The 24,598-nt window shown below is 41.9% G+C and overlaps 1 protein-coding gene across 1 annotated transcript in view; it reads right to left on the bottom strand.

Moving 5' to 3' along the window:
* The window catches only part of LOC124593878, a 256,554-nt gene that overhangs the window by 31,341 nt on the left and 200,615 nt on the right, over positions 1-24,598 (bottom strand). Inside the window, exon 4 of the mRNA XM_047132225.1 lies at positions 15,303-15,612. Within this exon, the coding sequence (XP_046988181.1) occupies positions 15,303-15,612 (310 nt within the window). The remainder of the gene's footprint in view (positions 1-15,302; positions 15,613-24,598) is intronic.

Genomic DNA, 24,598 nt, shown 5'->3' with positions numbered 1-24,598 from the left:
GCCACCAGGATCCTTGTCCATTGTGGTCTTAAACCACCTGTTAGTTGTTTACAATATTCTACTTGAATTTGTTTAACTTTAATTATGTCTGTCTTTGTTTTTATTTCTGGGAAAATAAATGTTGTCAGTAAACTTTATTTTGCTTACATTCTCAATCAAATCATCACTTTCATATAGTCACCCCCAAGTGTTAACTTTCATTGTGGCGTCCAATGGTTCAAATGGCTCTGAGCACTATGGGACTCAACTGCTGAGGTCATTAGTCCCCTAGAACTTAGAACTAGTTAAACCTAACTAACCTAAGGACAGCACAAACATCCATGCCCGAGGCAGGATTCGAACCTACGACCGTAGCGGTCTTGCGGTTCCAGACTGCAGCGCCTTTAACCGCACGGCCACTTCGGCCGGCTGTGGCGTCCAATCCCAGGATAACTTTCCTTGTGTATTATCCTGCCAGGATAACTTTCATTGTGTAGAACCCTGCCAAGGTAACTTTCATTGTGTACGACCCTGCCAGGTTCTCAATCAATCATTTTTTTTACAGCTCACAAACGGGTTCACTTTCAACATGCCATATTAATGTCCACTAACAGGTGTCCGTATATTTTTGATCAGATAATGAATGTTGTGTACCGGAGAACTTACATTTATAAATTGTGTATTCAGCGGCTCTACATGTGCTCTACTGTGTGTTACTCAGAATGTTCTCCTTAACATTTTGGGAGCGTCTCAGAAGTCAGACTCCATCAACATTTTTATGCATATCTTTGTTAGTTATGTACCAACGTTGAGCCGCATGGTATTTGGTGATTCTCCATAATGACTTGTCTGGCATGGTAATGCCCAGGATTCATGGTGACCATTTCAATGGAGCTACAAATGCTGCTGAGCCACGTGTGCTGGACCTCTGTTCTGCATGATCCACAATTCCTTTGTCTTCTGGGTCAGAGCATAAATTCATTTACAACATATGCAAATTGCAGTTTGCACTCGAGAAGTGTAAACTGCGATATATTGTTTGTGCAGCTTAAAATGAGTCTCTTTAGTGAAACACAGGATCTGAAAAGTGCGCCACCAAATCACGACACCCAACTCACGTTTCTTGTCATTGTCACATAATTATTAATTCGAAAACATCGGTCTAAATCGTTTAATTTTCATATCGATTTTAATCTGGTCATGCATTGTTCACCTTGATTCTTGAAGTTCAGCTGCTCTCTTACTGTTGGATTTCCTCGGTGATGGCTTGCTTCTTACGTCTATTAATCTTTGAACTGAGTGAATGAAAAGCACTTTATTTCTAATCAAGCAGGAATGCTTTACGAGGCTGGCCGGTGTGGCCGAGCGTTTCTAGGCGCTTCAGTCTGGAACCGCGCGACCGCTACGGTTGCAGGTTCGAATCCTACCTCCGGCATGGGTGTGTGTGATGTCCTTAGGTTAGTTAGGTTTAAGTGGTTCTACGTTCTAGGGGACTGATGACCTCAGATGTTAAGTCCCATAGTGCTCAGAGCCATTTTTGCTTTACGAGACTTGGTATTACCGAAGCGATATCCACACGCATTCATTACTTCTGCAATGTTTTCCATGTCTAGCTGCAACTCCACAGTTTTCTGGGAAAGCTGACACTGCCCCATAGCCATTTGGCTTTCGAAGTCAGTGTATGCTGGTAAAAAAAACTCTGTTCTTCGTATCTGAACGCTCACTCCCTAGTTATCCCTGCTATACAATTCTACTGAACTTGCCGTTCTTTTCATTAATCCGAGACTGATTGTAAGCTCTCGTTTGTGAAGCATAACCGCAATTCTTACCTTGCCGGCCGCGGTGGTCTCGCGGTTCTAGGCGCGCAGTCCGGAACCGCGCGACTGCTACGGTCGCAGGTTCGAATCCTGCCTCGGGCATGGATGTGTGTGATGTCCTTAGGTTAGTTAGGTTTAAGTAGTTCTAAGTTCTAGGGGACTGATGACCACAGCAGTTGAGTCCCATAGTGCTCAGAGCCATGTAGAGCCAATTCTTACCTTATAAAATTTGGGTCTGGTGTAACATGACACATACTTTTGGTTACAGCACAACATCGATCGAAATTCTGTAACTTAATGCAGCTTGAAGAGAATTAATAAACAGTATGCTCCTTGATATTTTAGTATAAGCTTATTTCGGCTTCATTGCTTTTATCACAACATGGCCTGACGTTGTAAACGGACATACGTCAACTTCAAGAAAACTATTGCTGCTGTACGTAATTGCTGGATGTAATATTTTTTCAGTAACGTTTTAAAGCTGTTCTGTGATTTGATGTTACACTTATAATACGTTTTTTATTATTTTTGAGTCACAGAAATTCAAATTTGACAGCTACTTGTTTACTCAAAGATACAGGGTATCCCAGTCAAACCTCCCTGATTTCAAAGACCCAGGAGATAAAAACCACAGTAGATACGACAACGAAAAATGCACCACATTGTAGAGCATCTCAAAGAATTTATATTCCCGCATCAGAAGTGCCAAGTATCGTCGCCAAAGTGCAGTGTGGTCGCATGAAGTGAAAATGGCGACTCCATAGCAGTGCGCGCAAGCAGTAGTGTGTTTTGCAGAAACAAATTCGCCGATTACTGTGCAAAGAAATTATCATCGTGTGTATGAATGTGATCCATCTAATGTGAAAACAATTAAGGAATAGTATAGGTTGTTTCTGGCAACAAGAAGTGTTATGAAACATTCTGGCAGTACACATTACGGAGTTCCAGAAGGGACAGTGGAAGACATCAGACAAACGTTTCTGAGAAGCCCACGTAAGTCAATTCGTCAAGCGTCTAGGCAACTTGATGTATCTCAATCAAAATTGCATCGTGTAGTTCACCAGAGTCTTTGTGTGTGTGCTTACAAAGTACAAATTCTGCAACATCTGACGCCAAACGACAAACCACACTGACAACAATTTGCTGCAGATACGCTGCAGCATATTGATATGGATGCAAGCTTCCCAGAAAGATGTTTATTCTCAGAAGAGGCAACCTTCCATCTATCAGGAAGGGTTAATAGGCATAATGTTCGGATTTGGGCATCGCAAAATCCGCACGTTGTCATAGAACATGTTCATGATAGCCCTAAACTAAACATCTGGTGCAGGCCAATGCACAACAGGATTGTTGCACCATTCTTTTTTATGTAACAAACAGTGAATGGGACAGTGTATCTGGACATGTTGGAGCAGTTTGTGTACCCTCAGATACAAGACTTGCAACCCAATATCATTTTTCAACAAGATGGAACTCCGCCGCATTGGTCAACGGCTGTTCGCAAGTCCCTGGATAGGAAATTTCCCAATGTTGAATCGCACACAGAGGACCCATTGCCTGGCCACCTTGTTCACCCGATATTACGCCACTTCATCTCTTCATGTGGGGATTCGTGAAGGACCGCATATATGCGACCAAAGTGGATAATATTCTTACGTTGCAACATCATATCACTAATGTGATTGCAACAATAACAGAGGAAACGTTACAAAGAACTTGGAAAGAAATTAAATATAGACTCGATATTGTTCATGCTACAAATGGTTCACTTGTAGAGGTGTGTTGATGATGAATAAATAAATTCGTTGAGATTCTCTACAATGTGGTGCATTTTTCACTGTCGTATCTACTGTGGTTTTTCCCTGGGTAAATCAGGGAGGTTTGATTAAGACACCCTGTATTAATCAAATTTACTATAACAGCTCTCGTTGTGCAATTAAAGTTTTCGCTTTTAGTTCCTTTTTTTTCGAAATTATGACCAACAGTACGACGGCTATTGGAAATCAGAACCACCTCTTATTCATGCTGATATAACAGGTTTTATGGAGGACATCGTAAAATACAAGGAGAGATAGGCTGTTTACATCTTGCACAGAAACCAGGGAGAAGAAACAAAAATTTTATTTGCCAATGAAATTTTAATTCTGTTAGAGGCAGCAAAGGACTCGGAAGAGCAGTTGAATGGAATGGACAGCGTCTTGAAAGGAGGGTATAAAACCAACATCAACAAAAGCAAAACAGGGATAATGGAATGTAGTCACGTTAAAACAGGTGACGCTAAGGGAATTAGATTAGGGAACGAGAAGCTTAAAGTAGTAGATGAGTTTTGGTATTTGGGGACCAAAATAACTGATGGATATAAAATGTAGACTGGTAATGGCAAGAAAAGCGTTTTTGAAGAAGAGAAATTTTGTTTACATCGAATATTGATTGAAGTGTTAGGAAGTATTTCCTGATCGTATTTGTCTGGATCGTAGCCATGTAGGAAAGTGAAACATGGACGATAAACAGTTTAGACAAGAAGAGAATAGAAGCTTTCGAAATTTGTTGCTTTAGAAGAATGTTGAAGACTACGTGGGTAACTAAGGTACTGAATAGTCTTGGAGAGACATCAAATTTGTGGCACAACTTGACAAAAAGAAGGGTTCGGTTGATAGGACACATTCTGAGACACCAAGGCATCACCAGTATAGTATCAGAGGGGACGTGTGGGAGGTAGAAATAGTAGAGGGAGGCCAGGAGATGTATAGAGGAAGCAAATTGAGAAGTATTTCAGTTTCAATAGTTTGTTGGAAATGAAGAGGCTTGCACATGATAGAGTATCATGGAGAGCTGCATCAAACCCATCCTCGGACTCAAGAACGCCACAGCAACATGGATGATTGCTTCTATTAACTAATCCCAGCAAACCTGATAGGAGAGAAAGGCTCATCATAAAATATCGCACTTGTTTAGAAAACTGTTTTGAATTTCAATAGAAGCAAGAGTACAAAATCTAACGATGAAAAGAACTGGAAATCTCTGAGCGACTCCTAAAGTCATTTAGGTGGACTTTAAATTATATGTAAGGTACATTGTACTTTTCACTTAAGGCTTGTTTGACGCCATGGGAATGACAAGCCACCAGAGAAAGACGAGCACCGTTAGCCGCGGGTAGGCAGTTGTGAGAATCTTGGCACGATATCGACGGGTGTAGCAAGCGACGTCCTGGCCGTTACAGATGTGCGTATTTCCAAGATGGCGCTCTAATTTTTTTTTTTTTTTTGCTAGTGTGAAGGTGGCAACACTGATGCGGCAAAATAATTCAGTGCGTCTCAATCGTACTGTAATTTACGTCTGGAGACGAAATAAACATATGTTCCGCAAAATTTTCATGTGTCTTATTTTGTATGTAGCAATTAAGGACCGAGTCAAGATGACTACACTACTGGCCATTAAAATTGCTACACCAAAAAGAAATGCAGAATTTAAACGGGTATTCATTGGACAAATATATTGTACTACAACTGAAATGTGATTACATTTTCACCCAACTTGGGTGTATAGATCCTGAGAGATCAGAACCTAGAACAACCACCTCTGGCCGTAATAACGGCCTTGATACGCCTGGGCATTGAGTCAAATAGAGCTTGGAAAGCGTGTACAGGTACAACTACCCATGCAGCTTCAACACGATACCACAGTTCATCAAGAGTAGTGACTGGCGTCTTGTGACGAGCCAGTTGCTCGGCCACCATTGACCAGACGTTTTCAATTGGTGAGAGATCTGGAGAATGTGCTAGCCAGGACAGCAGTCGAACATTTTCTTTATCCAGAAAGGCCCGTACAGGATCTGCGACATGCAGTCGTGCATTATCCTGCTGAAATGTAGGGTTTCGCAGGGATCGAATGAAGGGTAGAGCCACGGGTCGTAACACATCTGAAATGTAACGTCCACTTTTAAAAGTGCCGTCAATGCGAACAAGAGGTGACCCAGACGTGTAACCAATGGCACCCCATACCATCACGCCGGATGATACGCCAGTATGGCGATGACGAATACACGCTTCCAATGTGCGTTCACCGCGATGTCGCCAAACACGGACGCGACCATCATGATGCTGTAAACAGAACCTGGATTCACCCAAAAAAAGGCGTTTTGCCATTCGTGCACCCAGGTTCGTCGTTGAGTACACCATCGCAGGCGCTCCTGTCTGTGATGCAGCGTCAAGGGTAACCGCAGCCATGGTCTCCGAGCTGATAGTCCATGCTGTTGCAAACGTCGTCGAATTGTTCGTGCAGGTGGTTGTTGTCTTGCAAACGTTCCCATATGTTGACTTAGGGATCGAGACGTCGCTGCACGATCCGTTACAGGCATGCGAAAAATGGTTCAAATGGCTCTGAGCACTATGTGACTTAACTTCTAAGGTCATCAGTCCCCTAGAACTTAGAACTACTTAAACCTAACTAACCTAACGACTTCACACACATCGATGCCCAAGGCAGGATTCGAACCTGCGACCATGGCGGTCGCGCGGTTCCAGACTGTAGCGCCTAGAACCGCTCGGCCACTCCGGCCGGCTACAGGCATGCGGATAAGATGCCTGTCATCTCGACTGCTAGTGATATGAGGCCTTTGGGATACAGCAAGGCGTTCCGTATTACCCTCCTGAACCTACCGATTCCATATTCTGCTAACACTCATTGGATCTCGACCAACGCGAGCAGCAATGTCGCGATACGATAAACCGCAATCGCGATAGGCTACAATCCGACGTTTATCAAAGTCGGAAACGTGATGGTACGCATTTCTCCTCCTTACACGAGACATCACAACAACGTTTCACCATGCAACGCCGGTCAACTGCTGTTTGTGTATGGGAAATCGGTTGGAAACTTTCTTCATGTCAGCACGTTGTAGGTGTCGCCACCGGTGCCAACCTAGTATGAATGCTCTGAAAATCTAATCATTTGCATATCACAGCATCTTATTCCTGTCGGTTAAATTTCGTGTCTGTAGCACGTCATCCTCGTGGTGTAGCAATTTTAATGACCAGAAGTGTATTTATTTCTCTTTTGCTTCATCCTTCTGCAAAACTCTTTCACTTCCTCTGAATGAGCTGTTTTCCTTTCATCCGACCAACTGGCTCGAGCTGTTTCTTTTATCTTCCAGAGAACCATTGAATTTATCGACTTCAAGGATGAATTCGACTCTGTTGACTGAGGTCTCCTGTTTAGTCTGCTTTTCTTCTATGCCCTTTTTTTGTCTTACCACACCACGCATTTGCTTTGGCTTCCTGTTATAGAAGAATGTGTGGATCTTCTTTGTTAATATTTCTTCCTTCATTCAGTCTAGATGTCCCTTTTCCCTGATCTCATCTGTTCAAGACTGAATGAGTATATTTCCCTATTTGGTCTCAAAACCCAGCTGCCATCTTTGTTCCTCAGTATTTTGGCAAGGTTCTTGTTTCTTTCTTTTCTATATCTTCACCATATAATAATAATAATAAAATGCAGCGCCACCTTGAAAATACGCACATTTGTAGCTGTCAAAGCATCTGCTTGCTACACCCGTCGACATCGTGCCAAGACTCTCACAACTGCCTACCCTCAGCTCACGGTGCTCATCTTTCTCTGGTGGCTTGTTATTCTCATTAAGTGAGAAGTACGGCTTATCTTACGAATCAAATTAAGTTACATATCATTTTAAGTTATGCTGAAGGTGTGTTATATGGATGATATGGTCTACCTAAATGACTTTTCGAGTCACTCAAAGATTTACAGTTCTGTTCGCATGCAAATCATGGTTATGTGTTGATTGAACCATCTTGAAAGAGACGTGGAACGGCGAAAAACAGATAAAACCAAAAATTAGTAGAAAATTACTAAAATATGAATTAAACGGAACGTAATTGTCATATGTATCAAACGGTTCCTTTTGATAGGAAAATTACGAAAATGATTTCTTGTAATGTCATTTTGCATCGAGATAAAAGTGGACTTGTGGTTTTACAACCGTATTACAATGCCTTAATCTAACATCTTTAGAAAAACGTTTTTTATTATATAGATTTCTCACTTTCATGTATGCTATTTTCATTCTGTCATTTCTGATTTTAACTGCTTCTTCTTCAGTTTTTACAATTATATCTCCTCCTAGAAATTTAAACTTGCCTGTTTTCTTAATGTTGCCACACTTGGTTTTCGGTATATTTCGTGAGTTACTTTCATTAGTCACGTTTCTGTTCCTTCACTTAGAGCCCTGCGTTATTAGATGTCTGCATCACTTAATAAAAGCAAGTCTTCTGGGCCAGACTGTATACCAATTAGGTTCCTTTCGGAGTATGCTGATACATTAGCTCCATACTTACCAATCATATACAACCGTTCGCTTGACGAAAGATCCGTACCCAAAGACTGGAAAGTTGCACAGGACACACCAATATTCAAGAAAGGTAGTAGGAGTAATCCACTAACCTACAGTCCCATATCGTTAACGTCGATATGCAGTCTATTGACACACAGTCAACATGGGTTTAGGAAACATCGTTCCTGTGAAACACAACTGGCTCTTTACGCACATGAAGTGTTGAGTGCTATTGACAAGGGATTTCAGATCGATTCCATATTTCTGGATTTCCGGAAGGCTTTTGACACTGTACCACACAAGCGGCTCGTAGTGAAATTGCGTGCTTATGGAATATCGTCTCAGTTATGTGACTGGATCTGTGATTTCCTGTCAGAGAGGTCACAGTTCGTTGTAATTGATGGAAAGGCATCGAGTAAAACAGAAGTGATTTCTGGCGTTTCCCAAGGTAGTGTTATAGGCCCTTTGCTGTTCCTGATCTATATGAACGATTTGGGAGACAATCTGAGCAGCCGTCTTCGGTTGTTTGCAGATGACGCTGTCGTTTATCGAGTAATAAAGTCATCAGAAGATCGAAACAAACTGGTAAACGATTTAGAAGAAATATCGGAATGGTGCGAAAACTCGCAGTTGACCTTAAATAACGAAAAGTGTGAGGTCATCCACATGAGTGCTAAAAGGAACTCGTTAAACTTCGGTTAGACGATAATCAGTCTACTCTAAAAGCCGTAAATTCAACTAAATACCTAGGTATTACAATTACGAAGAATTTAAATTGGAAGGAACACACAGAAAATGTTGTGGGGAAGGCTAACCAAAGACTGCGTTTTATTGGCAGGACACTTAGAAAATGTAACAGACCTACTAAGGAGACCCCATACACAACGCTTGTCCGTCCTCTTTTAGAATGCTGCTCCGCGGTGTGGGATCCTTACCAGGTAGGACTGACAGAGTACATAGAAAAAATTCAAAGAAAGACAGCACGTTTTGTATTATCGCGAAATATGAGAGAGAGTGTCACAGAAATGAATCAGGATTTGGGATGGACATCACTAAAAGAAAGGCGTTTTTCGTTGCGACGGAATCTTCTCACGAAATTCCATTCACCAACTTTCTCCTCCGAATGCGGAAATATTTTGTTGACACCGACTTACATAGGGAGGAACGATCACCAAGATAAAATAAGGGAAATCAGAGCTCGTACGGAAAGATATAGGTGGTCATTCTTGCCGCGCGTTATAGGAGGTTGGCATAATAGAGAATTGTGAAGGTGGTTCGATGAACCCTCTGCCAGGAACTTAAATGTGATTTGCAGAGTATCCATGTAGATGTAGATGCATCAGTAGTTCTAGTCTTTTTTTGGCATTCTGTGAGGTTCCATCTATAATTACGAGATAGTCTGCAGTACTGGAGAAGATATGAAAAAAATCATATTTTTTGGTTCATTTTAAAAACTGCGGTTCATAAAATTTCGCTCATAGCAACATGGAGCTGATCGTGTATCACATCTAGTTAGTTTATGCTGTACTCTCCCTTCTGCATAAATTCTATGAGATAGTGCCAGTATTTCAATGAAGATGAAGATACTCGCACTTTTTTGTGCTCCGTTTTCACTGTCCACGTCACTAACCTTCTAGTCAACAATGGTCTGAAAATTAACGCACCGTGACACAGAAACCAGAACGTCTTCAGTGTTATTCTAATTCGACGCCTTTGCCAATCACTGTACGATGTTTCACTGTCATGGAATACTGCCAAAGCTGAAAAGCTATGCTTCTTCTGTGTTACCTGAATAACTAAAAGCCAATCAGATAAAATTTTGTATCTATACCTTGTTACCACATGCTATGGATTTCCTGGATTTTACGTAGTTTGTCTCTGTCAAACACTATTTTCAAAACTCAAATTTATACGTGTAAAAATAGTAAAAAGCATTTTCCCTGTTTTATAGAAGATAACTTCAGCGAAACATTTCTGGGGAATAAAAAAAAGGAAACTAGTGTTTTGCTCAAGTCGGAGCCTCTCCCAAAATAAATCTATTTATAAGCAAACCCGCTAAGAAGAACTTCAACTTCAAGGTAGTTAGTACACATGTAATAACGGTTTTTGGTATTGTATTGTAATAACGCTATTTTTTGCATGTTTCAGAATAAATAACCCTGATGATGGCGGGCCGGACGTTGTGGCCGAGCGGTTCTAGGCGCTTCAATCCGGAACCGCGCTGCTGCTACGGTCGCATGTTCGAACCCTGCCTCGGGAATGGGTGTGAATGATGTCCTTGGTTACATCTACATCTACATCTACATTTATACTCCGAAAGCCACCCAACGGTGTGTGACGGAGGGCACTTTACGTGCCACTGTCATTACCTCCCTTTTCTGTTCCAGTCGCGTATGGTCGCGGGAAGAATGACTGCCGGAAAGCCTCCGTGCGCGCTCGAATCTCTCTAATTTTACAATCGTGATCTCCTCGGGAGGTATAAGTAGGGGGAAGAAACATATTCGATACCTCATCCAGAAACGCAATCTCAAGAAACCTGGACAGCAAGCTACACGGCGATGCAGAGCGCCTGTCTTGCAGAGTCTGTCACTTAAGTTTGCTAAACATCTCCGTAACGCTATCACGCTTACCAAGTAGCTCTGTGACGAAACGCGCCGCTCTTTTTTGGATCTTCTCTATCTCCTCCGTCAACCCGATCTGGTACGGATCCCACACTCATGAGCAATACTCAAGTATAGGTCGAACGAGTGTTTTGTAAGCCACCTCCTTTGTTGATAGACTACATTTTCTAAGGACTCTCCCAATGAATCTCATCCTGGTACCCACCTTACCAACAATTCATTTTATATAATTACACTTCAAGTCGTTCCTCACGCATACTCCCAGATATTTTACAGAAGTAACTGCTACCAGTGTTTGTTCCGCTATCATATAATCATACAATAAAAGATCCTTCTTCCTATGTATTCGCAATACATTACATTTGTCTATGTTAAGGGTCAGTTGCCACTCCCTGCACCAAGTGGCCATCCGCTGCAGATCTTCCGTCATTTCGGTACAATTTTCTACTGCTGCAACTTCTCTGTATACTACAGCATCATCCGCGAAAAGCCGCATAGAACTTCCCGACACTATCTACTAGGTCATTTATATATATCGTGAAAAGCAAAGGTCCCATAACACTCCCCTGTGGCACGCCAGAGGTTACTTTAACGTCTGTAGACGTCTCTCCATTGAGAACAACATGCTGTGTTCTGTTTGTTAAAAACTCTTCAATCCAGCCACACAGATGGTCTGATATTCAGTAGGCTCTTACTTTGTTTATCAGGCGACAGTGCGGAACTGTATCGAACGCCTTCCGGAAGGCCAGTAAAATAGCATCTACCTGGGAGCCTGTATCTAATATTTTCTGGGTCTCATGAACAAAGTTGGGTCGCACACGAACGCTGTTTCCGGAATCCATGTTCATTTCTACAGAGTAGATTCTGGGTTTCCAGAAACGACATGATACGCGAGCAAAAAACATGTTCTAAAATTCTACAACAGATCGACGTGAGAGATATAGCTCTATAGTTTTGCGCATCTGCTCGACGACCCTTCTTGAAGACTGGGACTACCTGTGCACTTTTCCAATCATTTGGAACCTTCCGTTCCTCTAGAGACTTGCGGTACACGGCTGTTCGAAGGGGGGCAAGTTCTTTCGCGTACTCTGTGTAGAATCGAATTGGTATCCCGTCAGTTCCACTGGGTTAGTTTAGTAGTTCTAAGTCTAGGGGACTGATGTTGCCGCGCGGGATTAGCCGAGCGGTCTGGGCGCTGCAGTCATGGCCTGTGCGGCTGGTCCCGGCGGAGGTTCGAGTCCTCCCTCGGGCATGGATGTGTGTGTGTTTGTCCGTAGGATAATTTAGGTTAAGTAATGTGTAAGCTTAGGGACTGATGACGTTAGCAGTTAAGTCCGATAAGTATGTTGTTGATGTTTTGGTCTTCAGTCCTGAGACTGGTTTGATGCAACTCTCCATGCTACTCTATCCTGTGCAAGCTTCTTCATCTGCCAGTACCTACTGCAACCTACATCTTTCTGAATCTGTTCAGTGTATTCATCTCTTTGTCTCCCTCCACTATTTTTACCCTCCAAGCTGCCCTCCAATACTAAACTGGTGATTCCTTGATGCCTCCGAACATGTCCTACCAACCGATCCCTTCTTCTAGTTAAGTTGTGCCACAAACTTCTCTTCTCCCCAATCCAATTCAATACCTCTTCATTAGTTAAATGATCTACCCATCTAATCTTCAGCATTATTCTGTAGCAGCACATTTCGAAAGCTTCTATTCTCTTCTTGTCCAAACTAGTTATCGTCCATGTTTCACTTCCGTACATGGCTACACTCCATACGAATACTTTCAGAAACGACTTCCTGACACTTAAATCAATACTCGATGTTAACAAATTTCTCTTCTTCAGAAACGCTTTCCTTGCCATTGCCAGTCTACATTTTATATCCTCTCTACTTCGACCATCATCAGTTATTTTGCTCCCCAAATAGCAAAACTCTTTTACTACTTTAAGTATCTCATTTCCTAATCTAATTCCCTGAGCATCAGCCGACTTAAGTCGACTACATTCCATTATCCTCGTTTTACTTTTGTTGATGTTCATCTTATATCCTCCTTTCAAGACACTGTCCATTCTGTTCAACTGCTCTTCCAAGTCCTTTGCTGTCTCTGACAGAATTACAATGTCATCGGCGAACCTCAAATTTTTATTTCTTCTCCGTGGATTTAAATACCTACTCTGAATTTTTCTTTTGTTTCCTTCACTGCTTGCTCAATATACAGATTGAATAACATCGGGGATAGGCTACAACCCTGTCTCACTCCCTTCCCAACCACTGCTTCCCTTTCGTGACCCTCGACTCTTATAACTGCCATCTGGTTTCTGTACAAATTGTAAATAGCCTTTCGCTCCCTGTATTTTACCCCTGCCACCTTTAGAATTTGAAAGAGAGTCAACATTGTCAAAAGCTTTCTCTAAGTCTACAAATGCTAGAAACGTAGGTTTGCCTTTCCGTAATCTAGTTTCTAAGGTAAGCCGTAGGGTCAGTATTGCCTCACATGTTCCAATATTTCTACGGAAATGAAACTGATCTTCCCCAAGGTCAGTTTCTAGCAATTTTTCCATTCGTCTGTAGAGAATACACGTTAGTATTTTGCATCCGTGACTTATTAAACTGATTGTTGGGTAATTTTCACATCTGTCAGCACTAGAGATGGGCAAAACTGTTCTTTTTCAGAGATCGGATCAGAACTGTTCACTCCCTGAAATGAAGTAGCTCTTTTTCATGACTCACCACTCATTCACAATAGAAAATAAATGGAAGGCACATTGCCCTTTAAACTTGGTTTATTCCAGTACTATACCTGTATTTTGATCTTATTATATCCTATTTTGAAGTAACACAGATAATGAGTAAGAATTTTGTATTGTTTATTGAAATTTCCACGCTATGACAAAGTTTTTGATTATTGATTTATTTTGCACTACCGTGGTTTTTTGGGTGATCGGAAAATGTTTTAACTTGAGATTTGCATTAACAATATATTTGGCTATAAAGTATTAAAATTTCATTTACCTCGTATAAATACATCGCAAGCCATATATTTTTAAAGTGAACGTTTCCTTCCGAAGACGCCTTTAATCGCAAAATCCGTACCAGAATAAGAAAAAAAATATAGAAATTTGACTGTAAGACTAAAATGCTGCATATAGCCTTACGCAGAATAAAACAAGGAAAGTATTGGTATATCACATTTTGCGAAACGTTTATCGGTTCGCTCGTGATTAAAGCGTAAATTCGAGTGTCCATAATAAAAATCCTATAGTAAGAGGAGTCGCCAGGAACCTAATCTCATCAGTTTAAACAAATAAAAATAAAATAAAAACAAATGATGTATACATAACATAATATTGTAATATACATAGCAGTATTACTACGAAGAACAATATCCAGTAGAGACGAACTCCGATGCAGAGGCACTGAGTCAAGCAGGTCGAGCCGGTCGAGCCGCGAGCTGTATTACTGCGTGAGCTAAGACCGCAGAGACGAGAGTGACACCTGAGTTGTTTTTCTCAACGCTCTGGCTAGAGTCGAGAACGGTGGGGTGAGCGTTGAGCGGGCGAGTTCCGAGGGTGGGGGGGAGCGGTGAACGGCCACCAGTCAACCGCTCCGAGACAAGTCGTCCGTTCTCTTGCGAGCAGGTTGTTGCAAGTAGTTCTTATGTTCTCCGCTTGGAGGCTCTCTGTCCTGTTGCTCGCATCAACTGCCCAGAGAGCAGGACGTGCGACTGAAACGATCGCCGGCCGACGGAGTGCGATGCTAAGTTAAGCTGCGCCAGACACTGCACGCGGCAGAGGGAGCACAGAGATGGCACGGCATATGTAAAACACAAAATCCAATGGGGCACTGCACAATGCAGGCAGCCAAGGTAGAAGCAGGGCAGAAGCCGGCGCTGGCTGTGTTGTGTGGCGTGTAGTGTGCTCAGCAGAGGACCCGCTGATACTCTCCGTCTCTCTCTCTCTCTGCTGCGGGAAACGTTTGGAGCTACCGTTCTTTTTTTCTGAGTCACTGATTGTTCACTCCTTTGAAAGATTCAACTCTATGAATCAGTTCAAGAGCGGATCCCCCATCTCTAGTCAGCACCTGCTTTCTTTGGGATCGGAATTATTATATTCTTCTTGAAGTCTGAGGGTATTTCGCCTGTCTCAGACATCTTGCTCACCAGATGGTAGAGGTTTGTCAGGACTGGCTCTCCCAAGGCCGTCAGTATTTCTAATGGAATGTTGTCTACTCCCGGGGCCCTGTTTCGACTCAGGTCTTTCAGTGCTCTGTCAAACTCTTCATGCAGTATCGTATCTCCCATTTCATCTTCATCTACATCCTCTTCCATTTCCATACTAAGTATAAGTAACAATTTGTATAAGTAAAAAAAGTATAAGTAAAAAAAAAAGCCAAAGACGAGATTTTACCCACAGAAGTTACGGATTTCGGATTGTGCGTTATTATTAGGGGCTCGTATTAATGCCATTTCAAATGAACACAGGTAGATGTGGAGGTGATGCAAGGCCCCAGCAAGTGGCCAGTGGTAAGGAGTGGAGGACGCACCCGGCCCTGACGGTGAGCGTGTCCGGCTGGAAGGAGCAGATGACGAGGAAGCGGCGCGTCGAGTGCGTCAGTATGGCGGCGCTCTCCTGCACGGTGACGTAGGTGGTGACGGCGGTGGCGTTGCGCGCGCCGCCGCACGCCGCGTGGTCCACGCGCAGCACGTAGACGGCGCGCGCGCTGCGGGCGTCGCCGTCCAGCGAGCACCGCGACCCGGCGGCGCCCTCTGCCGCGACGCGGCCGCCGAAGTGCGGGCCCGTCACCACCTCCACCTCGCTCGCCTCGGGCAGGCACAGCGTCGCGCGCGCCGAGACTGCGCCGCAAACGCCCCGCGTTTTGTTGACAAAATATTATTTAACCACTTCTTGAAAAAAGAGTAAAAAAAGAACACTGGTCACTTTGGAACGATGTAAATGATGTAGAACTGGTGCTAGACTCTCAATCACCGACGTACATCATAGAATTCGTAACTATTTAGACCAGGGATCCCCAAACTATTTTGGAGAAGTGACCCCTTTTCCAAAATGAACTGTTACCTCAGACCCCCATGGCCAAATTACCTACTTTTAAGATCAACCCCGTTATTCATAATGGTCCGCTAACTTAAAACAGCTGCTACAGAGTGTTATTTTTCATTCTGACTTAGGTCAATAAATCCGAACTTCAAGTTGTCCTAACTGTATTGTCTGCATTTTTTTTCGTGTCCGCCATCATAAAACTATCAGTAATCCTGCAAATAAAAAACTACCTAAATAAAAAACCAATAATAAACTTTTAAATCTGCACACTATCTTATTTTTATCACACCCAGGTAATGGATTATTGTTAGGTATTACTGACTTACTTGGATACCTATATTGGGTAAGAAACTATAGTAGGTAATTAGGTATAGAAAATTCGTATTAGGTAAGTAGGTACCTATCAGCATAAGAACGAAAACCAAAGCAAACTGAACACTTCAAAGTTTAGGTACCTACCTACTTAACAACTTAAGTGTAAGTAATTTTTACAAATACTTTTATACCTACCTATTTAAAATATGTTGTATGTTGTGTTTACCACTTTTTCAGTCACTTTACTTCACTTAATTTAGCTATGTAACAACTTTGTAATCTCTTGAAATAAATGAGTACTTATACGAGTTATTATCGTTCAAACTCCAACGAATTTCAAAACGCAAATGAACTTTCAACCTAAGTGCAAGCTCGTTAAATAGTAATAGTTTTTCATCTTGTACGAACTTGAGACTTTACATTACTACAACAATGCTATTTCCTACAAAAATATTAATTATTCTTAGTACACGTAACACAACATAAACAATACAGTACCTACCTATCCTAAAAGTTTTAGATAAGAACTTGTGTTAATTTAATAGCGCTCGATTTTTAGACCTCGTCGACCCCCAAAATCAGTTTTCGTTTATGGCGACCCCTAGGAAACCGATATCGATCTCAAGGGGTCGATATCGATCACTTTGGGAATCACTGATTTAGACTGTGTATCGGAAATGACAATACTGTACTAGACCGTGTATTGGAAACTACGAGAGTCACTCCAAAAGAAAAGCACGCTATTTTTTTTAAATCCATCTTTTATTCTACATGTTTTAAAGTTTTACAGTGTGTAGATACATCCTTTAGGAACAATATTTTCATTTCTCCACATAATTTTCATCCCTCTCAACTGCCTTACGCCATCTTGGAACCAGCGCCTGTGTATCCGCACGGTAAAATACTGGACCAACCTGTTGGAGCCACTGTTGGGCAGCGTGCACAAGGGAACCATCATCTTCAAACCTTGTTCCACGAAGAGAGTCTTTCAGTTTCCCAAAGAGATGATAGTCACATGGACTGTAAGGCGGGTGTTTCAGTGTTGCCCATCCGAGTTTTGGGATCGCGTCCATGGTTTTTTTGACTGACATGTGGCCGTGCATTGTCGCGCAACAGCAAAACATACTGCTTTTGCCGATCCGGTCGAACAAGACTCAGTCTATCTTGAAGTTTCTTCAGTGTCGTCACATATGCATCAGAATTTATGGTGGTTCCACTTGACATGATGTCCACAAGCAAGAGTCCCTCGGAATCAAATGGTTCAAATGGCTCTGAGCACTATGGGACTTAACTTCTGAGGTCATCAGTCCCCTAGAACTTAGAACTACTTAAACCTAACTAACCTAAGGACATCACACACATCTACATCTACATGATTACTCTGCAATTCACATTTCAGTGCTTGGCAGAGGGTTCATCGAACAACAATCATACTATCTCTCTACCATTCCACCACCGAACAGCGCGCGGGAAAAACGAACACCTAAACCTTTCTGTTCGAGCTCTGATCTCTCTTATTTTATTTTTGATGATCATTCCTGCCTATGTAGGTTGGGCTCAACAAAATATTTTCGCATTCGGCAGAGAAAGTTGGTGACTGAAATTTCGTAAATAGATCTCGCCGCGACGAAAAACGTCTTTGCTTTAATGACTTCCATCCAAACTCGCGTATCATATCTGCCACACTCTCTCCCCTATTACGTGATAATACAAAACGAGCTGCCCTTTTTTGCACCCTTTCGATGTCATCCGTCAATCCCACCTGGTAAGGATCCTACACCGCGCAGCAATATTCTAACAGAGGACGAACGAACGTAGTGTAAGCTGTCTCTTTAGTGGACTTGTTGCATCTTCTAAGTGCCCTGTCAATGAAACGCAACCTTTGGCTCGCCTTCCGCACAATATTATCTATGTGGTCTTTCCAACTGAAGTTCGTAATTTTTACACCCAGGTACTTAAGTAGAATTGACAGCCTTGAGAATTGTACTATTTATCGAGTAATCGAATTCCAACGGATTTCTTTTGGAACTCATGTGGATCACCTCACACTTTTCGTTATTTAGCGTCAACTGCCACCTGCCACAGCATACAGCAATCTTTTCTAAATCGCTTTGCAACTGATACTGGTCTTCGGATGACCTTACTAGATGGTAAATTACAGCATCATCTGCGAAAAACCTAAGAGAACTGCTCAGATTGTCACCCAGGTCATTTATATAGATCAGGAACAGCAGAGGTCCCAGGACGCTTCCCTGGGGAACACCTGATTCGAACCTGCGACCGTAGCGGTCGCGCGGCTCCAGACTGTTGCTCCTAGAACCGATCGGCCACTCCGGCCGGCCCCTCGGAATCGAAAAACACCGTAGCCATAACTTTTCCAGCATAAGGTGTGGTTTTGAATTTTTTTTCTTCCGTGAATTTGCGTGATGCCACTCCGTTGATTGCCTCTTCGTCTCTGGTGAAAAATGATGCAGCCATGTTTCATCACCTGTCACAATTCTTCCAAGAAATTCATCTCCACCATTCTCGTACTGTTCCAAAAGTTCGCTGCATACTGTTTTTCTTGTTTCTTTGTGAGTCACTGTCAACATCCTGGGAACCCACCTGGCACAAACCTTTTTTAACGCCAACACTTTCAGTATGCTGCAAACACTTCTTTCCGCTATCCCAACGTAACGTGACAATTCGTTCACTGTGATACGTCTGTCAGTAGTCACCAATTCGTTAACTCTCTGCACATTGTCTGGAGTGTGTGCAGTACGAGGCCTGCCGCTGCGAGGACAATCCTCAATATTGCCGTGCCCGCTTTCAATCACGTAACCTGCTTGCCCACCGACTAACTGTACTGCGATCGACCGCAGTATCACCATACATCGTTTTCAACCTCTTGTGGATGTTTCCCACTGTCTCGTTTTCACAGCACAGGAATTCTATGACAGCACGTTGCTTCTGACGAACGTCAAGTGTAGCAGCCATCTTGAAGACATGCTGTGACGGCGCCACTCACGGGAACAGGTTGACCTAAGTTTGAAAACAAACGATAAGGATGTATCTACACACTGTAAAACTTTCGAACATGCAGAATGAAAACTGTATTTTTGCAAAAATAGTGTGCCTTTCTTTTGGAGTGACCCTCGTACAATACTGTTTTGCACGGTCACATCTAGACGAATAATACCCATAATACACATCGGATTACATCAGGAAATTTATGATGTTTAATTTATATTCTAGAGTGACGCTCAACCACTGACGTCCATCACGGAAGTCGTGACGAATTAGGCCGTGTATCGGCTATTACAGTACTGTGTCAGACCGTGCATCGGATACTACAATACTGTTCTGTTCGGTCACATGTAAACGATTAATACCCATCATACACATCGGACTACTATACTTCAGGAATTTTATGATGTTTAATTTATATTTCTGTGGATCGCTAAAGGGAAGAAAGATCAATGACAAACACTAAATGCAACCATTGTATGAAATGCATACTAATGTAATACCTAATGTAATATCGACCCACCATAGTTCCTCTTTTATATGTTATTTACTGCTACCACTTTATAGCGATGGCTCATTCTCTAGCGCTACGCTACAGATAATTGGTTGGCTCTGAGCACTATGGGACTTAACATCTATGGTCATCAGTCCCCTAGAACTTAGAACTACTTAAACCTAACTAACCTAAGGACAGCACACAACACCCAGCCATCACGAGGCAGAGAAAATCCCTGACCCCGCCGGGAATCGAACCCGGGAACCCGGGAGATAATTGGTTCTGAATTATCTGTCACCGATAATATAACAAGCACGTTCAAATATGACTAAGCAAAAGTACATTACATTTCAAATACAACGTTTAAGATTTTATAATATACCGCTCGAGGATAAGCCATCCCTTAAATAGGTAGAGTACATAAAAAAAAACAGCTTTGGTGGATCATTATTTTAGTAGCATGCTTTTCGTAAAATTTGTTGAGGCTGCAGACCAGCACACACAGAAATACTCAAATGAACCATGTTGGCAGCCATTGAAATATCTAGAGACAGTGTTTATACAGGGTGTTCGGAAATTCCCCTTACAAACTTCTAGGTCTTATAGAAAGGAGAGTGTACAGAATATTTTGAATAGGATCCCATGTCCGGAAAAGTACCGTTTCCGTTCTACGTCGGTTTCACTGCAGATGTTTAACTCGCCCACTTCTGCTTGAGGAAAAGAATTAGTCGTGATGCAGTACAATTGTTAAGTAAATATTGGGAAGGAAACATAACGTAACATTCATTTATCACTTAAGCACATTTGTTTGTATTAACACATAAACATTACGTGTCTACATTATTCCAAACAAAAAAACCAGCTTATTGTACATACTGTACGCTCAGAACAATACTGATGCACTACAACAGCGGCTCGATGTGGAGACCACATTGTTACAGACATTGTAGTTACGAAGCATGTTCCGGTACTCACTCTTCATCCCACCTGGTGTCTCTTCAATTTTTAGAACAGTGGCCAGAACTTGTGTCGGCACATCTTCTCCTGTCTCTACAGGAGTCTTGTAAATCGAACTTTTCATACGTTAAGTAACATCAGGTGACCATCTGACGTAGTACACGTCATCCTCTCTACCCTATTGCGTACCAGGAGAAGCAGCTCTGAGACTTCTGTCTTTTACTCAGCACACGTGGACGCGTTGCACATCTGACCTGAAACCGTCGTAGGACGGGAACGATACGTTTCCGTATATGGGTTCTGATTCTATATATTATGTACTCACTCCCCTCCTCAAGCCCTAGAAGTTTGTAACGGGAATTTACGAACACCCTGCCGAAATTTATAGTATTTAATTTATACCTATTCTCGCGGGTTGATATAAAAAAGGAAGGTCTCTCACGAAGAATAATTACAATAATTTTATTGAATGCAACCTAATAAAATAATGTTACATTGGAGACGCTTTTATATACTTTGTTTACTGCTGTCCGTTTCGGGCGATGGCTCTTTCTGAACCAGAACGTTATTAAGATCTTAAACGTCATTTTTCAAATGCAGTAAAACTGGGCAACATTGTGCACCTTTAGCACTTTTTGTAACATAACGTTATATAAATATGCACTACGACATTTAATTTACACACTGTAAGGAGTGTGTCAGAACTCTCCATTACATTGATTAAATATTACACTAGTATCGAAAACAACATAGCCAACTTATGGCTGTTCTTCGCATTGCGTAAGATTCTACGATTCTCTATGGAAATAAATAAGCATTTAGATATCGATAGCAACAATCTGAGGGCGAAACATGGGAGGACGACTCTACGACTCCAAGCATTGTTGTGACACGAGGTATGACTGCGAGAGTAAAATTTCAGTTAGAGATGGGTCGAACTCGTTGATTCCCGTGAACTACTTCATTCATTTCACTCTTTGCCGTGAAGCGTTCAAATGAAGTAGTTCATTCATGAAGTACGAAGCCTGGCGAAGTTGCCCAGTTCGCCGCTCAGCCGCGGCTACGCTCGCTTCGCCTTGCTCGTACAATAAAGTTTCGTAATACTTCATAATTTTACCAACAGATGGCCAACTATGCAGTAACGTGCACGTAACGTTTTACGCTCTTACAGCGTCTGAGCTAACTTAAATAGAACGTGGTCGAAGGGGACGAAGGAAAGATAAACAGAGAAGCCTGTCACATAAGAAGGTATTACATTTAATCTTGCTCGACATTTTCTCATGAAACGCCCAAGTGAAACATTATTTGTTGTATTCATGGACTGAAAAACTAGGGCTACCAACCAAATGCAGTCCAATTTTCATGTTCCTTTTAAAATTTAATTCAAAGTAGAGTGAGTATGTTTACCACTGTCACAAAGTCTATATATCTGCGTTAAGTAATTATTCAGAAGTTTTCCTGTAGATTTTATTTTGTTGAGAATAATATAACCCTCCAAATTCAAAACGTAAACTGTCATCTGTAGTAATTGATATGATTTCAGGTAAAATCCCTCTTTCAGTGTTATTAACAAAACTTTTATTTTCATGTTGGCTGTGCGTGCTCACACAGCCAGCCTCTTCGTTTGTATCTGTAATATTAATTTGTCCGAAAGCGCTGCCAACGGTAGGCTTCCGGTAGACGCGAAGTATAACTGAACTGCACAAATAGTCACGGGTAATGATGTCAGCACTGCAGGAAGCAGCTGACGCTGCCTTCCCATCGCCCCTCACCTCCCCAACCCATCGAGAACCTATAGTTTCCCACAAACGCCGCGCGATTCGTCGACAGGCAGTAGAGGGGGGACTGAAGTGAAGGGAGAATGAGTGACGTAACGCCGATGTAATGGGATGAGGGAGAGGGGAAGAGAGTGAGTGAACTTGAAGGAAGTGTGGAGTGTGTTATCTGTGAAGAGTTTGAAGTAGCAGTTCATTGAAATTGAGTGGTTAGTTCACACTTCAGTGGAGTGAAGCGTTCATTTGAACGACTCATTCACGAGCTCCCCATCACTAATTTCAGTAGCGTTGGTCGAGAGATCCGAGACAGAAGACGTGTCACGCTGCCCTCAGGTCGGTGATGACAGATCTTTCCACACTCAAGACCTAATTTAATTTATATGGCAAATAGAGATTTAGATGGCTTAACTACGCTTGAAGATGGAATTCAAGATAAAATTCGCAAGCATAGCGTAAGGCCCCATTGTAGGGTTACGCTCGTAATTGTTAGCCTGAGTTTGCAATAATCAAGCCTAAGTTCATCACTAAAAATGGACTAGATAAGCAACCTGAGGTATCAGTAATATGAAACTAACCTGCAATCGCTATGTGCGTGTTGTATGAGTGTCATTTTCACTGTCATTTAAGCCCTCAACAGATCGCTACCTGGAAAACTTAAAACTAACCTTCGGATAAGCTATCTGACTGCGTATTTGAATATGAAAAACTGCAGGAACAAATGAACCTGTAACAATGAATACCTAAGATATCTGACTGCGTATTTGAATAAGAATTTACAAGTGATACAGAATCTGGCTTGTCCAACCTGTCTTGGCCTTAGGTTTTGCACTCACCTCTTTAGATGACTGCCTTTTTCCACGTGGCTTACAGCAATTCGCAGCAGCATGCAGCAGCAGCGGCTAAAGCTTATTGTTACTACGAATGAATTTAATGAAAAGGAGTTTTCTTGGGTCCTGTTAACTACTAAATAACTTGTAAGAAGTAATTTCATAAATTAAGTCTACTTAAAAACTTCATAAAGCATTATGACCAATAATAGTTCGACAAGCATTAATAATCGCGAAATGCCTGACAATGACCTTCTAAGTGTCAATAATGGCTGAGCGCCAGCCAGGTTAGTATCCCGCCGCTGTCCAGGGCGTCTCCAGACACTTTTTAGGCCTAGAATGAAACTGAGCAGTAGAATTGTCTTCAGTAATGACCCACCTACCTGGGGTGATTCCATGTCTGAAACACACAGAGTTGTCCTCTACCAAAACTACTGTTCGGTGGTTTTGGTATGGTACATAAATGGCGTAGTAAATGATACGATTACCAGTAGTACTGGATGACATTGGTAGGGTTGGTTCAAATGGCTCTGAGCACTATGGGACTCAACTGCTGAGGTCATTAGTCCCCTAGAACTTAGAACTAGTTAAACCTAACTAACCTAAGGACATCACAAACATCCATGCCCGAGGCAGGATTCGAACCTGCGACCGTAGCGGTCTTGCGGTTCCAGACTGCAGCGCCTTTAACCGCACGGCCACTTCGGCCGGCGACATTGGTAGGGAAAGAAACATACATGAATGTGTGTGTGAGGGAAACTGAGAACTGACAACTTCTGTTTGCTTTTTGTTTGTTTGTTTTGACATAATTAGAAACGCACATCGTTCAGTATTACACTATTGTGTATTTAATATCCTTAAAAAATATAAAAATATTTTAAAGTAATAAAAATTAGACGATCGCGAAATTTCTGCGCTTTTATGTAACCAAAGCAACTAATTTTAATGCAAGTACAGTTTACATGCAAAAACATAAGAAGTCTATGTAATTATTATTATTACTTTATAATTAATAGAACGTTTTTCGTGATGATCAAAGGCAATGGAATCCGGTTACTATTGATAAGTGCAAAAGTTGTTTATGAACAACAGAAGCAAGTTGTATATAAAGTCGTCGAAGTATTGAAGCGATGTTTGGTACGTTTTTGTTCAATCTGAAATTTTTTTCTTTAATTTTACCTTCATTTTGAGGAAATTGTTTTTTATAGCGCTGTATGATAAGTATGTATAGAATTTTTTTTAAATTTTTTACTACATCATCCCTTTGTTTTACATTATAGATCAACAACTTTCGAACGAGACCCGAATTAACATTTACAATTCCAATTTTCCTACAAATAGCGTTTATTTTTCAGTAACGGACATGGGGATATCAATGTTGCACAAAAGTGTTCTGTAGGTTTCT

This window comes from Schistocerca americana, chromosome 2, assembly GCF_021461395.2.
Source record: "Schistocerca americana isolate TAMUIC-IGC-003095 chromosome 2, iqSchAmer2.1, whole genome shotgun sequence".
NCBI classification, from domain to species: domain Eukaryota; kingdom Metazoa; phylum Arthropoda; class Insecta; order Orthoptera; family Acrididae; genus Schistocerca; species Schistocerca americana.
This window is presented reverse-complemented; position numbering and strand designations above follow the sequence as displayed.